Raw genomic sequence first — 19,472 nt, forward strand, 5'->3', positions numbered from 1 at the left:
TCCTATCACGTGCCAGGTACTGTGCTAAGTTCTTTTATATCAGCCTTTCTATAAAAGATGGTAATTTAAAGAGACCCTATGTTCATATATGAAATTAAATTGGTAACTTATGAAGTGATTTTATGCATCTCAAAATATTTTATTTATAAGAATGTCACTTTAATGTTTAATGCAATCAACTATTCACCACTGTTAACTGAAGGTCAGTTATGTGGACACACAGGGTCCCTGCCTCATTCACTGCTGGGGGCTTCCTAATAGCACAGACCCTTATCTCTGTCTGGGCCTCTGAGCTGTCAGAGTTGAGTCACCCTAGGATTAAAGGAAAACTTTGTGAGAATAAGAGTTTGAAACCTTGGTGAACTTTGACAATTGTGTATATTTAAGATTGATTTGGATTGAGCTAACCCTTCACTTCCTTGGAATAAAAATCTGGGTCACTAGGTCAATCAGTAACAGACGCCTCTGCCGGTAGGACCGTGGGATGTAGTTTTCCCAGGACTGCTCATCTTAATAGGTCAGGGTCGTGAAAACCTTGTTAAACTGCCTTAAAACATAACTTCTGGATCTTCACAGCAGAAGCTGGGTCGAAGCTGGTTTGCCTGCGCATACTTGCATTGGTGTGAGTCATGAGAAATGAGGAGTCATATTTCCTGGGAAGGAGAAAAGTCTGAGTCAACGTGGACTCCCTCTCAGGGGCCCAGCACAGTGCCTTAGGCAGACTGCTGCTCAGTAAATACTTGCTGACCCAATATCCAATTAAGCAGAGACCTGTGTCTGCAAAGAAAGCGAGTCTTTTTCAATCCACCAGACTGCCCTGTGTTTGGGAACGTTTCCTGTTTGCGGTAAGGAACCGTGTCCTGGAGTAAGGGACGGGTTGTGTTTACACAGCACCCCTATTTCCCGCATCTGACGTCCAGGTGAAAGGCTGTAGCGAGCCACCCTGAGCACCTCCTCTCTCTTCTCCCAGGCTCCTCCGTTGGCCCTGTTCGCTGTTGTCCCTGCTCACGTCTGGCAAGGGTCACTGGCTCCAGCGTGAGAGAAGATTCCAGTTTCACCGTTTCGATCAGCCGTGGTTCTGGAGTCATCGTGGTAGGCGAGCCACGGGCACAAAATGATGAGAGTTTGCACATCTGCTGAGGAGTATTGGGGTAACCTGAGAGCGGGAGGAAAGGCCCCACCCGAGGAAAGGGACTCCCGGGGCCTGATTACAATGAAGCAGAGGGACCAAAAGGAGAGCTCACGGGAGACGCAGGAGGATGGGCTGAGGTGCCAGTGAGGCAGGGACAGAGTTCCAAATCGCAAGGAGCTCAGACGGAGAGGCTCTTGTTCCATCCGTGGAAAACCAATCTGGGACACCCGGCCCGGCCCGTGGTAGGAGAAGCCAAGGGGAGGACATTGAGAGAGATTCAGGAGCATTTGATAGCAAAAGAAGGAGACTTAGAATAACAAATGGAAGCAAATGGGAAATCGAGGCAGAGTTGTTCTTGTCAGACGACAGGATCCCAGGAGGGACCCGTAGAAACCTGCTGGCCTGAGCCCTGGGATTAACGAGGTGGGTGGAACAGCTCTGGCCCTCCCGGCAGAGCAGGCAGCTATGCAAATCCTGCGGCCGCGAAGGCGGGCAGCCAGCCCCGCCCAGCGCTCCCCGCAGCACCCTGTGGATTTGGAGCACTGCTCGGGAGTAAGCTGGGCCCTTGGAGCCATCGCTTCCTTAGCTCCGCTGATAGCAGACCTCATGTTTACCAGCTCCCGGGAGATCAGATCAGACCGTTGTGATTTAAAAAAATTTTTTTTTTCCTGTAATGAAACCAGCTCCAGCCAGCCAGACTGGGAGTTTACTGCCTGAGCTGTTTCCCAACATGGTTCTGCTGGCAAAAGCAGACGTGATTGTTTCCTTGACTCTCAAGGGGCTTGTTTACACTGACTTAATTTTTACTGCCAGCTTTCAAGTGAGAAGAGGGAGATGATAATTAAAGGTCGGCAGGTGAGCAGAAGGATCCCTGTCCCGCCTTTGGTGGGTGTGCCTGGGTGTGTGTGTGTGTGCATATGTGTGTGGGGGGGTGTGCGCTTTTCCACGCGCAGTTGTTGTGCCCTGATCTGGTTGACAAGACCCGGTCACTTGTTCGTAGGCACAATGATGGGTGCCAGGCTGGGTGTTGGGCAATTTCCTATTTTGTTTATTGTAAAGAAGGAAAATCAATCAGCTGGGCTTTCTGGGTCAGAGGGCAAGGGATGTTTACTGTCAACAGGAAGACAAGGGGATATAAGATACTGAGCTCGAGGGGACTTCTAGTTGTAGGACAGGAGCTTAAGAGGTGGGGTGAAGCCAACTGCAGGGCGTTTCTGTCCTGATGCATTTGATGGGAAATGCAACTTGGAAAATTGCACTAGGCCAGAGCACCAGAGCTAAATAGGATGAAATGAGGTCAGACTCAAATTCCGTTTCACCAAGTCTCCTTTTTAAATGACATTTTAATCCTCCCAAAGATGACAGATGGATGCTCGCAATTTGGAAATAAGAGCTTAAGTGAAGAATCGAGAAGGCAAGACTCTGGTGCATGCACAGGTGCCCAGAGAGATTCAGCACAGAGAGACTGACACTCCTGGGAGAGGGACTCACAGTGCTGTCCTCTGGAAGCAACCAGGACCTTGCTGTCCCTCAGGACTGAACAGGAAGCCATGAAAGCCCTGATCGCGGGAAACTTAGAAGACTGCCTGCTGGATAAGGTGAGGACAGATACGGTCTCTGCCACGCACCTCTCCCCCCCCTCCTCCCCTCCTCACCCCTCTACCCCCTCCCACCCCACCAAACTTGATTCAGAGTTCATTATCATAGTAATAAGTTGACTTCTTAGGCAAAACCATTAAGAAAGAAACAGGGAAAACTTATAATGATAAAATTATAGCAAACTAAGTGATTTCCCATTATTTCTCCTTTTGGGAGGCTATGGGTGGGAGGAGTGTTGGCTGGTGTGTCCCATGGTCCTGTTTCCTGAAAGTCCAGACCCCTTCAGCCTGGCCTTCAAATAGCGCCTTTATCTTTCTTCTCTGCCTCCTGCATCTCCAACAGAACTTTAAACAGCGCTCCACACCTCTAATCCAGCCTCTGCACCTGCTTTCTTTGGCCTATTAGCATGTTTTTTAAGATTTCCTAATTTGTTACATATACGGGGTGGGCAAAAGTAGGTTTACAGTTGATCGTATGGAAAATAATACAATAATTAATAAAAATAATACAAGAATAAACTCTTGTTTCGTGCAGTCACAACTGTAAACCTACTTTTGCCCACCCTGTATTTCAAAATAGTGAGATTTTTGCATAGAAACCCTGATCTTCATCTTCTCTGGGAAAGAGAAAGCAGGATATCTGGCAACCAGAGGTCCCAGTTTCTTGCCTGGCAGCCGTGGCCTGGAGCTGTGTGTCCATCCGTCAGAACGTGGGCTCACTGGTCCTCGGGACTTCGGCACTCCTGAGTCTGACACCTGCCCCCCACCCCGCGCTCTCATGTGTGTCCCCCTACCCCCCCCACAGGTGGCTGTGTCTGCCACTCCTGCCCCACAGAAACTGTGTCCTGAGAAGGCCTCAGGCCCCAGCTCCCCCTCTCCCCTCTCCCAGGGGAGATAGCCTCTCTCCTCCCCACTTGTCGGGCTCAGTCACCCATCAAACTCAGCTCAGGGTCCACTTTCTCAACAAAAATTTCCCTGACACCACAGCACAGAAAGTTTTTTGCCTTCCTGTGAACTCTGCTGGTGATTATTACTGACAATATTTATTTGAGTATCAATTGTATATTGACTCCTGCTGCCTTTCCAGTTATAATCTTGGGTGGGAACTTAAATCTTATATTGTTTTCAGTTTCTGGAGGAAAGAATTAGCCTTGGATATCTATTCCCATGGAATTCACATGGTATCTTTGCACGTATGTGTCAGAATCACCTTCAGGGCTCAATGAAATAATGCAAGAATAGCGTGAAAGGTGCTGGCAAGTTGAGGCCCCTACAGTATCCCATTTAATCTAACCAACAACAGTGTGACGCGTGCATATCTCCTCTGTTTTCACAGAGGGAACAAAGGCTCGTGTGGATTAAATAACTTGTCCAAAGTCACACAGCTTAGGTGGAGAGGATACTGAGGTTTCAGCCTACTCTTTTTTTTACCCCAAAGCCGTATTTCTTTGGCTAAACCCCTCTCTACAAACATACACTGAGCACCTGCTTTGTGCAAAACACTGTGCCCAAAACACAGGCCTGAGATGGGGTCTGCTAAGTGAGAGAAATTCTCAGCTCCGGGTGTCTTTAAGGGGGGCCCTATCCCACCTACAGATCTTGCCCATAACTCCAAAGGCAAAAGGAGTGACTGCAGTGGTTCTGACAAGGGCTTTGGAATAACACAGCCTTGGTGTGGATCCCTGCTCTGTGACTTTCTGATCCTGGGACCGTGGGCAAATTACTTACACATTCTGAACTTCAGTTTTCTCAACTGTAAAATGGGAACAACCATCACGTCCACCTTAAAAGGTTACTGGGAGGCTCAAAGGAGTTAACCCTTATAAAGTATCCTGCATATCGCAGGACTGTCCCGTCTTAGCTCCCAAGTGCTGCCGTGGCTACGGCTTCTGCTGCACCTGGGGCTGCAATTGTCCTGTGGGGCCCAAGCATTTGGTTCATGGAAGAATTTGGCTGAAAAGGTGGGGATGTGATGGTGGAAAACCTGTTTCATCTATATGAATCACTGAATTAGTCTCCATTCCTTTCAATTATCAACCCCTGGAAGACAGAGATGGTGCCTGCCCTTTTTTTTTTTAACTATTGGATTTGATGCAATTCCAGAATTAAAAGTCTGACTTCTTGTTGTCAGAAGGAAGTTCTTGGCCATTTTCCCCAGTGGCATTGATCATGGGTGACATTTGCATATGCTCAGGGGTGTGACCAGGTCTGTGTGACATTTCATTCCTGGCACACTATTTCGTGCCATCTCTGTGCCTCTCCAGGAAGCATATTGGAATACAAGTGAGTCAGAATGTTATTATAGTAATCAACCTTGACGGCTCAATAATTTATAATTCAAACAGTAAAAATTGTCCACAAACTTGAGCTATTAATAGTAGCAAGTGATGTGTGGGACAACAGTGAGCCTGACAGTGTCATTTAGGGGGGAGAGGAAGTAGCCCAGGATGAGGACATGTACATAGACGTGTCCTGGAGAGAGGCAGGCCACCAAAAATGGATGGCACCCTCGATGAATGGGTGCTCTCGTGGCTATTTTTTGCATAAACTCTGCCTAATTAGAGTAACGGAATCTTCATGCTAACAAACATAGCGTGACTTACCGATGGCCAGTGCGATGGATGGGCTGGGTTAGCCTCAGTCCTCAAAACACTCTGAGCACTTTCCTGTTTGAGAATATTATTCCCCACCACCCTGCCTGCGGCGTCCTATCGAGTTAGCCCTTGCCTTACTTTTCCCTGCTCTTCCCGATCAGGCTTCTGATCCCCGAACTTATCCAGTGTGACCCCTGATCTACTAACCCGGCTTTGTCCATTCGCTGCCCAGAGTGCAAAACACGGCCTGCCGCCGAGACCCCCCTGCCCTGCCAGCCGTCTCCAGGCTTGCTCAGCAAACTCCAATCTTAGCCCGTCGCCTGCTACCTTTGTGCCGGAGAGCATCGTAACTGAGCCCACTGGGCTCCCACAGCCTCGCGGGCCCCCCCACAGCCGTCTTGGTCACACAGCCCCTCATTCCTTAGGGAAGCTGTTTCCAGTGTCTGTCACCCCGAAGTTCCCTCCCTTCCACCTCTCCGTCTCGCCCTCAGCAATTGCCTTGTCTCCTGCTCTGTAAGGAAAATAGACGTCAGACAGGAAACCCCTGGGAGCCCCCCTGTTCCCTGCCCTTTCCTCGTATTTGCACCCAGCCTTTCCTCCCGGCCCCCGCCGTGGCTTCTCCTCTGGGGGTGCACGTTCGCCCGCTGCTTCCTGGCTGGAAAACTGACTCAGAGGCTTTGCCCTCCGCTGCCTCCTCTGCTGGCTCTTCTCCGTCAGCACTTAAACCTTTGTCATTTTGGAAAAACCTGCTGGTGTCCCTGTTTGCTTTCCCTTCCCTGGCGAGCTTCCCGGAGGAGTCGCTTACCTCTGTCCTCACTTGCTTGTCTCTCCTTCCCTCTTAACCCACCTCGATCAGGCCAGACGCCAGCAGTTCCCTGACCCTTCCGCCCTGTCCCAGCTGCCGGACTCCACGGACACTGGTCAGGCCTCGTCTCTCCCAGCCTTTCGCTCAGATGTCACCTCCTTAGAGATGACTTCCCTGGCCACCTGATTCCAAGACAGCAGCCCCTTGACTCTCTAACCCCTATCCTACTGATTTTTCTTTATGGGACTTATTGTACCTGAGATCACATCATACACACACACACACACACACACACACATGATGTGTGTACACACACACACATGATGTGTGTACACACACGTACAGGGGGGGAAAAGTCTGTTTACAGTTATGAGCATGCAAAACAGTTTATCCTTGTATTATTACTTACTAGTTATTGTATTATTTTCTCATACGAGCAACTGTAAGCCTGCTTTTTCCTCACCGTCTATGTACATATACACGTGTGTGTGTGTGTGTGTGTGTGTGTGTGTGTATACATATATATATATATATATACCCATGTCCTGTATTTTTAACCAGAGGGCAAGCATCTCTGTTGCCTCGTTCACTGTTGTGTCTCAGCACATAGATGGGCAGGTACTAGGTAAAACTGAACAAATGCTTCTATTTTATTTTATTTTTTAAGATTTTTTTATTGACTTTTAGAGAGAGAGGAAGGGAGAGGGAGAGAAACACCGATTGGCTGCGTCCTGCATGTCCCCTACTGGGGCTCGAGCCCGCAACTCGGGCACGTGCCCTGACCGGGAATCGAACCAGCAGCCACTTGGTGCACGGGATGATTTCCGACCAACTGAGCCGCATCGGCCAGGGCACAAGTGCTTCCATTTGAGAGTGAGCCCCGAGGCACTGAGACCTGAAGCCGCCTCTCCTGGAGTTCCTGGGAAGGCAGGGATTTTTGAGCCCACTCCTGCAGTCACCCCGCTGCGCCCTGTCCCGTCGCTTCCTTGGCCGGTGCCTGGGGCCGGCCCCAGAGATACCCCGAGCTGCTCCCTCTCCCGCCCACCAGGCGGACCTGAGGCGCCAGGGCGTTTCCCGGACGCTGGAGGAGGTGCAGAAAGCCGTCTACCATCTGACCACAGAAATCAGCAACCAGGACATCCGCTTCCAAGCCATCCCGTACTCCCTGGTGTACAACGAGAACATTAAGGTGAGCGGTCCCCTTGGCTCTGGGTGCCCGCCCAGGGAGCCTGGAGCCTGGGGTGGGCCGGACTCAGTACGTGACAGGCACCGACACCCCTAAGAAGAATCATAACAACACTCCCTGTTTCCGCGGGTACTCTTAGTATTTACCATTTACAGGGTCATTTGAACGCCCACATTTCTACTTTCCAGATGACAAAAATCGAGACTTAGGGAAATCAAATGACTCGATCAGTCATATTAGGCACTGCAGCCAGGACACATACTGGGGCCCTGGTCCCAGAGTTTGTGCCCTTATAGCGATTAATGTTTAGTGAAACACCTATTCACTTATCGAGCAACTGCTTATAGATGGGGGACTGGGCAGAGGGAACTCAGGCATCGTTGAGAAAGTAGCTGAAAGTGATAGTCTGTGGCTTGCAGGTGGGGGAGGGAAGAGAATGGGAGAGGTGGCCTTAGACATTGCAGGAGCAGCCTGATAACCCCCTGTCCCTGCTGAGGAGCCCCCAGAGCCATGAGCCACCAGGGCCAGAGTGTGACAGCCCACGTTCATGTGACACTGCGTTGGGCAAAGCTGTGCTCACAGGCATGGTCTCACTCAAACCTGCAGACAGTCCTGTGGGACAGACATTAGGGTTCTCTCCCTTTAGGGAGGAGAGAAGTGAGGCTCTGGATTATTCTGGATCCCCGTGCCCCTTTATCTCGATTTCTCTTACGACACATAAGAACCCCTTTCATTTGTGCTAAACTTATATGTACTCATGCCCCCTTCTCACATCAGACTACATTCCTCGTTTGTAAGGGTCACGCTTGTTGGTGGCTCTGTTCCCGGCCCCCAGCATGGTGTGGCCTGTGGCAGACACTCAATTTCTGTGGAATGAGTGAATGAGCAAAAGCGTTAGTATATGAATAAAAGACGGTTGGAGTCCAGTGCATTTCAAGGTGGGCGGGCATAGGGACCTCCGATAAGATTCTGGCACTTGTGCATCTTGAAAAAGAGTCAGATCTCAGGAAATTCACCTCAGGATGAAAACTGTGAGACGAGATGGAATCCTGGAATGTCAGAACAGCATCTCCCACCTCTACCGCCCACCTCCGCTGCCACCTAAATTAGACAAAAGTAGACCAGTGCCTGGGAATGGAAACATAGCATCATTTTTTTGTAGAGCTAGATCCCAGGAAATTTCCTTCTGGAAGAAAACGCCCTATAAACAGTAAGACCCCCTAAAGTCCCAGGTCTCATTCACTCTTCTTCCTTGCAGACTCATGAAACCAAGAGCTCGGTGAGTTCATTCACCTGCTCGAAGCATCACGGGGGCTAGTGGCAGGCCCAGGATGGGCCCTCTTGCCGTGGGCAGGCGCAGCCCCCTGTCTGCCTCGCCGCGTGGCTGAGGGTTGAGTGGTTAGCGGAGCCGCCCGGCTCAGCAGGCCGGCTGCAGGGGTCTCCTGCGACCTCCCAAGTCTGAACTCACACCCCCTCCCCCTCCTCTCCTGCCCCCAGGTGCTGGCCCCCAGCCAGTTCCTCGTCACGGTCCCAGTGAGAGGCCTGGCCGGGTACAGGGAGGCCAGGGAGCACCGCTGGAGGTACTACACCCTGCAGGGCGCCCGGCAGCCCTGCCCCCTGCGGGCCCCCGAGGGCCTGCAGCAGTGGCTGGAGGTGCAGCAGTTCACGAAGAGCCTGTGGCAGTGGCACGAGGCAGATGTGAACGTCGAGGGGGACATCGTGCCCGCCAAGGTCCTCCAGGCGCTCCGGAAACTGGTGGAAAACGCGATCGAGACCTGTCGCCTGTCAGGTGAGCGGGTCAAGAGAAGCACAAGGGAAACTTAGGGCATTTCCCTTTTGCTCAATAAAACCTCTGCTTGGGTGTCGCCCGAAGCCCGTGCCCCTGAACTGAGGTCATCACTTGCTCTTTGCACCTGTCCAGTCCCCGTAAGTGAAGCAGCTCTTTCTTTGGCCGTCACACATGGGAGTGGAATTCGTACACCAACACCCCCGTGGGTTCCAGAAGCTCACTGCCCTGGCGTGGACATGACAGGCTTGGGGTGATGCAGCCTTTCCGTGGCGTTAGCTTAAAAATATGGGTTCTTTTAAAAAAAAAAGCACGTTACTCATAAACCTCAGAGCTTTGTTATTAGCCCATTCCTGCTGCAATACTCTGCCGCTGACCCCAGTACCCCAGCTTGTTGAGAGCACACTTGGAAACCACCAACTTTTACCAACACCCCAAATCCAGAAGCCATAAAGAAGTGATTACGTTTAGCAACCCCAACATCTGAAGCCGCAGTACAGTGTGGCATCTGTGCACACACACGCATTCACGCATGCACACACATATGCACACACGTGCGCATGCACACACCCATGCATGCGCTCACACACACGTACACACATTTTGTTCACCCAGAGTGAAAAGGTGAATTTGAAACTGGAAAAATGTGTAATTTCCTCAGTTATACAGGAGTACTTAAAAACCAATAAGAAAATATATGAGCAGGCCAATAGAAATAATGACAAAAACAACCACCCATGACTCAGAAAAAGAATATAAATGGCTAGTAAACATTTTTAAGAATGTCCCATCTAACATGTATTTTGAGAAATGTGCATTAAGACAACTAACAGATTGACAGAGATGAAAACATCCTATCATGCTCGGAGTAGGGATGGGTGTGGTAAAACACATTTCCTTCAAAGTGTAAATTAGTGCCTACTTTTTCAAAGGGCAGTTTGACCACTTTTATTTTTATAATGGGATTACTGGGCAGTTCAGTGATTCCAGTTCTAGAGATAGATTCCTACAGCTACACAAAAAAATATGCACAAGGATACCCACTGTCATAGGCTGTGTAATAGCAAATAGCTAGAAAGGACCTAAGTGGCCCACAAAGGAAAACTGAGTCAATCAGACTGCATTGGCCCGGGGGACTACTATGCAGCCTTCAAAAAGGAGGAGGTATGTGCACAGTTATGAAAATGCGCTTGCTGGATAAGGGAGAGAAAAACCAAAGTGCTGAATGATAGGTGATTCCATTTGTACATAGAAGGAAATGGGTTTCTGTGTACATTTCCTGTCTAGATGGAAATCACTCATGTTTAATGGATTGTTACCATGGACAGGATGCTTTCCTGGACTATTTAATTTAATACAGCATCTCTACAGAGCAAGAGTTATTTTTCTACCTGTTTTACAGATGCAAAAAAATGAGGTTTAGAGAGATTAAATACCATGCAGGAGGTCGCACCCCAGGTGAGCAGAGCCAGCCACAGGAGCAGGGTGTGGGCCTGGCAGGCTGGGTCCGGCATTCGCTGCCCTGCTCAGCTCAAGACACTGTCAGCAGGGAGAGTGGGTATAAGAGAGCCACTCCGGGCCAGGTTGAGGAGGCGCCTTCCGTAAATAACGCTGAAGTGGTAGACACTGTCATGTTCCTGTCTGGGCGGCTCCAGGAGGTGCAGACAAAAGCGCTTTATCACACCCCAGCGAGAAGAATGCTCCCCTGTGGAACAGCCTAACACAGTCAACAAGGGAGCCTCTGCTCCCTCTGCCAGGCAAGGAGAAGCAAAATAACAGCCCCCGGTCCTAGAGGGCTCGCCCATCTGTGATGAAGGCAAACAAATGGGCAGACAAAGGCTGGGAACAGAAGCGGGAACAAATCAGAAATGGATTCTGGTGTATGAGCTGGAAAACGTTACCAAATGGGTTCTTCTCTCCGCCTCTCTCCGCCTGGCTGCAAGGTGATGAGGCGAGGGCTTCTTCATGCCCATTAAGCCAGTGGCTGTGCCTACTTGGAAATGTGTTATCATTATGAGAGCCTATGATGATAATGCAGCCGAGGGAGGCTGGCTTAATGGGGGTGGGAACAGATGCCACCTGAGAGCCTACAACTCGGATAGGAGACGGTTAAACTGAACACCACCAAAGGCCAATGAGCACATGGCCAGGTCCGAACGAGGGGGACATAGGAGAGTGGTTGGATTTCATCTTACTAGCACATACACTAAGCAGTTGAGCCCCCTGAAAAGAACCCATTGATTTAAAAGAAAAGGCACCGTAACAGCCTTGGGGGAGGGAGGAGACGAAAGAAAAACCCACCAACCATGAGATTTTTCTACCAATGCGTCTGTCGATATTTATTTGGCTGATTGTCCAGTTGTGACGCAGGCACCCCACCTTGGGGTGCTATTGACTCCGTGAGAGTGGCCCTGCCAGCCGCCAGGAGCTGGTCGGAGTCACCGCTCCCAAGCTCCCTCTTCGCTGCTTTCCCTGAGCCTGTTCGTCATCTCTGCCCAGGAAAGGTCAGCCTGCTGACAAACAGCATTGCCGTCCACGTTGCCATGGAGACATCCGGAGGTCAGGTGGAGATAGAGCTGGCCCCCGAAGTGGAGATCCCCACCGCCTGGCCCAAGAAAGCCCAGTGGCCTCGGTGCCTGACGCGCTGGCCCTCCCCGGAGAGAGTGAAATGCATCAAGGTACCTTGGGCAGGGCCCCAGCCCGCCCCCCGCAGCATCGCCGCCTGCCCACCAGCCGCGCGGGGAAAACGGAGGCCTCGCTAGGTCGGCGGGCCCCAGAACCCGCAGCAGCATCCCAGGACCCGTTAGACATGCAGATGCCCGGGCCCGGCTCTGGGCCTCCTGACCGAGGCTCGGTGGGCGGGGCCCAGCCACCTGGGTTTTAACAAGCCCGCAGGTGACCCTGATGCAGGTTGGAGTTGGAGAGACCCGCCCGAGAGCAAGTGAGCGCGGCCTCCGGCGTGAGGGCCCGTCCCCGTGTCCCACGCGGGGGCCCTGCCTGCCCCGTGGCCGGTCCCCCAGGCTAGGGGACTGCGTGGGAGACGAGGGCCCTCCTCCTCACGGCCGCCGTTTCTCTGCTCTTCCAGTCCTTCGGGTTTACCCTGCTGGCCCGCTCCAGTTACCACTGGCAGCTGAGCTTCCTGCAGGCCGAGCAGGTGCTGCTGGAGCAGCTGGACGAGAATGGGGGCTGCCGCCGGAGATGCTTCCAGGCCCTGAGGCAGATGAAGGAGGACGTCTGGTGCCCGGGGGAGAGGCCTGTGATCACGTCCCACCATCTGCAGGTGAGTGTGCGGCCAGCGCAGCTGGGGGGGCTCTGCGCCCGTAGGGCCTGGCCGGAGCCGCTCGGAGGGGCCTGTGCGTGTGTGATGAGTTCAGGACGGGCCTCCCGTGTCCATGTTTGCCATCCCACAAGTTATCGCTCATTTTGGAGAGCGGTAAACCGGGCTGAATGTGCGTCCACAACACCCCTGGCCAGGGTAAAATTCCCTCCGCCTCCCTCCCTTCCTTTCCAGTTCATTCTTTCCCTTTTCTTTCTCTGTGTCTTTCTTTTTTTCCTCTGCGTCTTTCTATCTCTCCCCTCCTATTTCACTCGACGAGCCAACACGAGTGCCCACTATGTGCCAGAAGCCCTGCTGAGCTTTAGGAATGAATTACAACAGGTGGTCTCTGCCCGTGAGAAATCTACGGGGCTGTTCAGACGTCAGATGAATTCATGCTTTTCTCATGACTCCCCGCTCTCGTCAGATTGCGGCCACTCGCGCGCACACGTGAACGCACACACTCCTCACACAGGAGGAAACCAGGGAAAGTTTGGGTTAGCACAGGACTAATTTCCCGAACTTCCGGGCCCCAACATCGGGCATGGGTTTTCCCTCGCTCTGTCAGCACCTGCCCTTGACCCCAAAACCCAACATTGCGCGTTCACAAACGCGTTCACTCGCTCAGCAAATGTGTATTGAGATAACTACGAGCCAGGGAGGTCCCCCGCACCTGGAGGTGCATGGCGCACAAACACAGACGTGGGCCCTGCTCCGGTGGAGCTCGTGGTCTGGCAGGGGAGACGGGCGTCGAGGAGACAGCTCTGCAGGTGCGTGTGGCATCACGCAATGCACGGAGCCCAAGGGAGAGGAAGAACGCTGCTCTGGGAGAGCTTAGAGCAGCAGGACCCAGCCGGGACTGGGAACCCGGGCGCCCCTCCTGGAGAGGTGGCCTTTGATCGCCCTCAGCTCCTCTTTCTCAAATTTCCAACCACACGTGCCGAACTGGGCACTCCGGGAGCACCACGTGCAGCACACTAGGGCTGGGAGGTATCAGACTTTTACAACTAGCACAGCCCCAGCTTAGCTAGTACCCGTCCAGAGCTTCAGCCCGACTCCCTGACCTCGACACCGGTGAGCACAGGCCCCTGGCGGGGTCACCTGTCTGTGTGGTGCCTTCCCTGCGCGCTCCTGCTTGCGCCCCCTCTCCTTCGGCGTGTTCCCCTCTCGGCTCTGATGTAACCAATTTGAGGGCGAGTGCCATGCTGGTCTTTTTCATTACTGAACCCCTGCTACCTCTCCCAATACTTTGTACCTAGTAGTTGCTTAGTAAATATTTGTGGGTCGAATGAATGACCTCACATGTTATTCAACTCCCCCCCCCCCCCCCCACACACACAAAACCACTAGTCTTTGCTTTGCTCTCTTACCTTTCCTGAGCATCTCGCCTCCCTCGTCTGCCTGAGAATCTGTTAATATCTGGGGCCTTCTCTGGAGTGTCTGCATCCTTAACATCTCAGGCACTTGCCCCTAAAAACACACGCCCATTCGGGAGCAAGGGCAGGTCCTTTCCGAAGACAGTCTAACCGTTTTGTGACATGAGCTTCTTGCTCGCTTGTCTTTCTCCATGAGGACCAGGTGGAGCTGAGAGGCAGACTCTGGTCTGCCTCATAGCAAAACCCCACAACCTTAACCCCTGGTCATTGCTCCACAAGTAGGATGGACAGAAACACAGTAAGTGGCACAAATATTTTCAGCAAGATTCACCAGGGCCACCATGGGCCTCCCGGCCCGTGACTGCTGTCAGAACTGCATTCCACCCGTGGATCCCTTTCATCCAAGCTGCTGTTAAACCTTCTAGAGTTTTCGGGCTACTCCCTCAAGGCCTCTGCTTCAGTCCTCCCTTACCCACCTGCACAGCACAACACAGTTGTGCATTCTCAAGAATGGGCCTTTAAAAGGGAGATACGCGTTGAGGGGGGTGGGACAAACAGGAACAGAGCTGCCTTTTCTCCATACGTAGAGGGTAACAGGATGGACGTGGCTGGTGACAGTGTGGTGTTATCCCCGATGGTGACCCGACTGTGCAGGCCCATTGCCAAGGCTTCCGTCTGGGAGAAGTGGGAGAGACTGGGTTGCAAAACAAGCCAGTCACGGTGACCTCACCTTAAGTCTGACCCTGTTGTATAGGGTCCTCCCCTCCTCCCTAAAGAGCCTCTCCCCCAAAGTGATCTCACGTGAGGCAAGAGTTTATCATTCATTGGCTTATTGATTTCTAAAACCCACTCAAAGGCACGGGCCTTGGTTATAATGGGCTTGGCTGCTTTCGTTTGCCTAGGGAGATAAAAGATTAACTACAAGAGAGGGATTAATACTTTTTTTGTTTTTGTATCTAGGGTATCTTGACTAGCATGAAATTATCTCCAACTCATTTACTCCAAACAATTTAATCTGAATCAAAACAAAATCAGTATCTTGCTGTGAACCTAAAACTGTTCTTTTACTTGTTAGTAAAGATTGTATTTTAAACATACTCAACATCTAAACCGTAACGTTCGTTAATTCATTATTACTCTTGGTCAATAAGCGTTTACTGTGGGTGGGCCAGTGTCCCCGATGCGGGCTGGTGACATAATCGTGAATAAAAACAGGTGTGGTCCTCCCGTCTCTTGGAGTACATGGCCTCAGGGGGATTTCTTAGTAAACAGAAGGGCCAATGCTGTGACCACTGCTGTGATCACTGCTGCTTACGAGAAATACATGACAAAGAGGATGTTTGATGGGTGTCAGAGGGAAACTTGGGGGAAGGAATGCGTTTCCTGGACACAGAAGGAAAGGAAGTGTGCTCCATGCAGAAGTGGGGTGCAAAGGCCCTGAGGCAGAAGAGGGCATGACCTGAGGCCAGTGTGGCTAGAAGGAAAAGCCAGGGACAGCGTAGGGCCCAGTGAGGCTGGAAAGGAAGGTTGGGACCAAACCTTGTGAACCTAACTATGTCAAGGCTTCTATTTTTAATTAACAAGCAATGGGAAGGCTTGGAGGTGCTTTAGATAAGAAGCAACATAGATTTATATTTCAAAGAGACCACCTTGGCGTCAGCGAGGATGGTGACAGATGGGAAGGCGACAGCGATAGGTGCAGACAGCTTCGACGGCTGTTGCAGGGTCCGGGTGTGAGGCGGCCAAAGAGGACGGTGATACTGCAGGTGAAAATAAGTGGGTAGATCTGAGAACTGCTCGGGCAGGAGGATTGGCAGGACTCGACGCGTTGGCGAGGGAGGGACGGCTCCCAGGTCTGTGTCTTACATAACTGGCTGGATAAGCAAGTCTGGAGGCAGACCAGGGTTGTGGGGGAAGGGGCCACGAGCTCAGTTTGGACATGTTGCCAGATGGCTTTCAGGTTTTCAAAAAATGCCAGATAAAGAAGTCGGTGGAGAAGTCTGGGAATGGGGAGTCACCTGCGTCTCGCAGAAACCAAAGCCACTGCCGTGGAAGGAAGATAGTAAGAGGGCCCGGAGCTGGGAAACGCCAACGTTTAAAGGCAGGCGGAGTAGCTGCAGTGCTGGGAGAAGCCCAGAGGGAGTGGCGGCTTGGAAGAGGGAGGGCCTGGAAGAGAAAATCCGATTCTGCTGAAGGTCAGGCGAAGCGAGGGCCGCGAGAGGCCTGCTGAGTTCAGCAGTATGCAGGTCACTGGCCCTCTGGGAGAGCACCTTTTGGGGACTGATGGCAGAAGAGTCCACCCGGGAGTGGCCTGAGGCGGGGAAATGAAGACAAAGAAACGAGATGCCTGTTTGGAGGGACCTGGACTGGCAGAGATGAGAGGGCAGGAGGAGACGTGGGACTGGGGAGAGGGCAGCAGGGTAGCTCTAAACGGGTTCAAAAGCCAGTGAGGAAGAGGGAGGTGGGTCTCTACAGTTTCTGGCAGGGGAGACAGATGGGCCAGCTGGGGGGGGGGGGGCGGGCGCCAAGAGGCAGGGAGGGCGCTGTTGTGGGCAGAGCTGCCTGGCCTGTGGGCAGGAGGGTTTCCACGTCCCCTGTGGAGCAGAGGCAAAGGCACCTGCCAGGAGTGCGGAATCAGCTTTAAGGCGAGTCGTGATCATTAGCCATGTGAGTGGAGAGGGAATGAACGAACGAACAGGCCTCGGAGACCCGCAGGACAAGGCCGGGGATCAGGACAAGGCCGGGGATCAGGACAAGGCCGGGGATCAGGACAAGGCCGGGGATCAGGACAAGGCCGGGATCAGGACAAGGCCGGGATCAGGACAAGGCCGGGGATCAGGACAAGGCCGGGATCAGGAATTCAGGGCAGAGCCACGGGGCCTGGGCGCTTCCCTGCCTCCTCCCCAGGGCACGCGCACTCAGTGTTCCTGGACCGTCTCCTCGGCGCCCAGCATTCTGACCCGCCCCTCCCTCCGCAGATGGTGCTCTTCTGGACGTGCGAGAAGTACCCGCGCGCGAGGGACTGGCGCGCCTTCGGCACGGGGCTGCTGCGCCTGGCACGGCGTCTGCACCGCTGCGTGCGCCAGCGCTTCCTGCGGCACTTCTTCGTGCGGACCAGCAACCTGCTGCAGGGCGCCAGCGCCACCGAGCTGGACGCCGTGGCCCAGAGGCTGGCCGTCTTCCTGAAGGACCCCCGGGCCAGCCTGCCCTGAGGCCAAGCCGCCGGGGCCCCCGGACGGTCATCCCATCCCGGCTGGGCCTCTGTGGATCGGGCGGTCATCCCATCCCAGCTGGGCCTCTGTGGATCGGCGGACGGTCATCCCATCCCGGCTGGGCCTCTGTGGATCGGACGGTCATCCCATCCCGGCTGGGCCTCTGTGGATCGGCGGACGGTCATCCCATCCCGGCTGGGCCTCTGTGGATCGGGCGGTCATCCCATCCCGGCTGGGCCTCTGTGGATCGGACGGTCATTTCATCCCAGCTGGGCCTCTGTGGATCGGACGGTCATCCCATCCCGGCTGGGCCTCTGTGGATCGGACGGTCATTTCATCCCAGCTGGGCCTCTGTGGATCGGACGGTCCTCCCATCCTGGCTGGGCCTCTGTGGATCATGCCGTCAGATGCCGGGTTCCTGCCCAGGAGAAAAGCTGCAGAAGGCAAAGGAATTTACAGCCACCCAGTAGCACGTCAGATGTCCGACGGGGCCCCCCTGGAGCCAAGCAAGCATTTCAGCCCTCACCAGCTACCTCTCTTGGGGACAGCTCTCCTCAAGCTGCCCCAAGCCACAGATTGTAAACCAGTGACAGTGCTGAGTGTTTTCCCTTGTTCGAGTGCTGGCAGGGAGGAGGGAGGCAGGGCCCCTGGAAGGCCGGGCATCGGCCTGCTGACCATGGATTCGTTAATTTTCTATTTGTAAATGGGACTGTGCATATGTCCCCCAAGGGCGAGGCTGTGAGCCCGGGGGCGGTGCTGGTGCCCTTTCCAGGAGAAGGCATTGGATCAACACCAAGTGTCGCTGGTTGGTTGAGTAGCCGGTGCTTGCATCCTGGATCAGCACCTAACCACTGACTGAGTGATTACGTGTGATGCGTTAGCATGCGTGTGTTTCCCTCCAGCTCTCCTCGTGGTTCTGCTTCGCTGCCGGTCCCTAAGTAGAGAAAGAGAGGTTTTGGTGACAGGTGTCAGTCAGAGATGAAAGGGCAGATCTCTCTGCTTCCTTGAGCCCAGCCACTGGCCTCTCCTTGCTCCCCATGCCACGGGTCAGGGATGGCACTGCCTTGTATTTATGAAGGAACTCGGTACTGTGATCTGCATGGAATGACTTGGGGGTCACTCACCTCTCAACGCCTTCCTTTGCTCACGTCATTCACTCACTCATTCATTGATAAATACACGCTCCTTAGGCATTGGGGATGCAACAAATTGCAGAATGGACCAGGCCTACCTGATGGATGATGTCTAGTGGTGGAGACAGGAAATGAACAACAGATACATAAACAAGATGATTATAAATTATAGCAAGTGCCATGAAGGAAATAAATATTACTGAAATAGAGCCACAGGGAGAGCCTTGAACAATAAAATGCGAACAGCTGAAGGGGAAGGAAAGGGAGCCACGGGCAGACTTGGAGGGGCTGCAGGAGTCAGATCACTTGGCCTTGGAAAGCTGGTAAGGAATTTGTATTTTATTTTAAAATCAAAGGTGTGACATTTGGCCTCTCCTGCTACCATCATCTGATTTGCATTTTAAATATCCATTCTAATGTCTGCATAAAGAGAGTCTGTGGCTCACACAAGAGTCAGGGGCGCAGAAGGCCCTCCAGCCTGAATCTTGAATTTCACTGAGGTCCCAAGGCCACACATCCTGTGCAGCATGTTGGCCAGGAATGCTGGGAGTTCTTGGTTAGATCAGTGGTTTCTTTTGGCATTTATTTACTGCTTCTCAATTCAAGGGAATTCTTTACTACTTAGAACATTTCCCTCAAATATATGAGGGAATTTCTTAAAAGCAGGAACTACTGATTTTTTTAAAAAAAGAAAAGTCACATTTGAAAATGAAAACAATTATTTTTACAAAAATACTGTAACCAAATGGTGGGGTCCCTGGGCTATCACATAGGAAACCATGGTTTTCAAATGTTGGGGGGAAAGTCTTTCCAAGCATACAAATTTTATAATTTTGAAAACATGAACTGATGAGCAAACCAGTGTTTTGCTAAATTATCAAGACTTGCATGCAAATTCTCATATACCTAAGTCTTGGGAAATATTTTTGAGAAGGTAGCAGATGTAGCAAGTTTTTAAAATTTTAATGATGAAAACAGTTGAAGCGAGTTTCAAAACAGCTCTGCAGTCACAGAATGCCAAAAAGTGTGATGACTACCAATTGATTCAAATGTGTGCATGTGTTTGGAGAGGGGTGGGACTGACGTGCTCCACGGGCCGATTCCAGGAGGCTCTTCCCACCTCTCCCTGTAGATCTGGGTTTTGCAGGAGGCAGGGCTGCCCGCAGGTTCCTGCGTGTCCCTACTGCTGGCCGGCAGAGGGCAGGAGGGGACCACGCATGGAAAGAGCCGGGTTCCCACCCAGGTCCTTTCCAGCCCAGCAGGTGGCACCCTCCTCAGCCGATAGCCTGGCTTCTCCAAAAAGGGAACTACAGACAGGATTTAGCTGATGCTAA

The 19,472-nt window shown here is 52.5% G+C and overlaps 1 protein-coding gene across 1 annotated transcript; it reads left to right on the plus strand.

Moving 5' to 3' along the window:
• The first annotated feature begins 1,673 nt into the window (after positions 1 to 1,673).
• MAB21L3 (mab-21 like 3) lies at positions 1,674 to 18,556 on the plus strand. The gene is made up of 7 exons (XM_081120793.1): positions 1,674 to 1,987; positions 2,491 to 2,730; positions 7,178 to 7,318; positions 8,813 to 9,104; positions 11,601 to 11,779; positions 12,187 to 12,381; positions 16,772 to 18,556. The coding sequence occupies exons 2-7, from the start codon at positions 2,683 to 2,685 to the stop codon at positions 17,003 to 17,005; spliced, it is 1,089 nt and encodes a 362-aa protein (XP_080976919.1). The 5' UTR covers positions 1,674 to 1,987; positions 2,491 to 2,682; the 3' UTR covers positions 17,006 to 18,556.
• The last annotated feature ends 916 nt before the right edge of the window (positions 18,557 to 19,472 follow it).

This window comes from Miniopterus schreibersii (genome assembly GCF_964146895.1).
Source record: "Miniopterus schreibersii genome assembly, chromosome: 19".
NCBI classification, from domain to species: domain Eukaryota; kingdom Metazoa; phylum Chordata; class Mammalia; order Chiroptera; family Miniopteridae; genus Miniopterus; species Miniopterus schreibersii.

Excerpts from the sequence above, each read along its gene's own strand:
- MAB21L3 (XM_081120793.1), top strand. The coding sequence starts at position 2,683 with ATGAAAGCCCTGATCGCGGGAAACTTAGAAGACTGCCTGCTGGATAAG. Across the intron at positions 7,319-8,812 it reads TGTACAACGAGAACATTAAG|GTGCTGGCCCCCAGCCAGTT; the intron begins GTGAGCGGTCCC and ends TCCTGCCCCCAG. Across the intron at positions 12,382-16,771 it reads TCACGTCCCACCATCTGCAG|ATGGTGCTCTTCTGGACGTG; the intron begins GTGAGTGTGCGG and ends CTCCCTCCGCAG.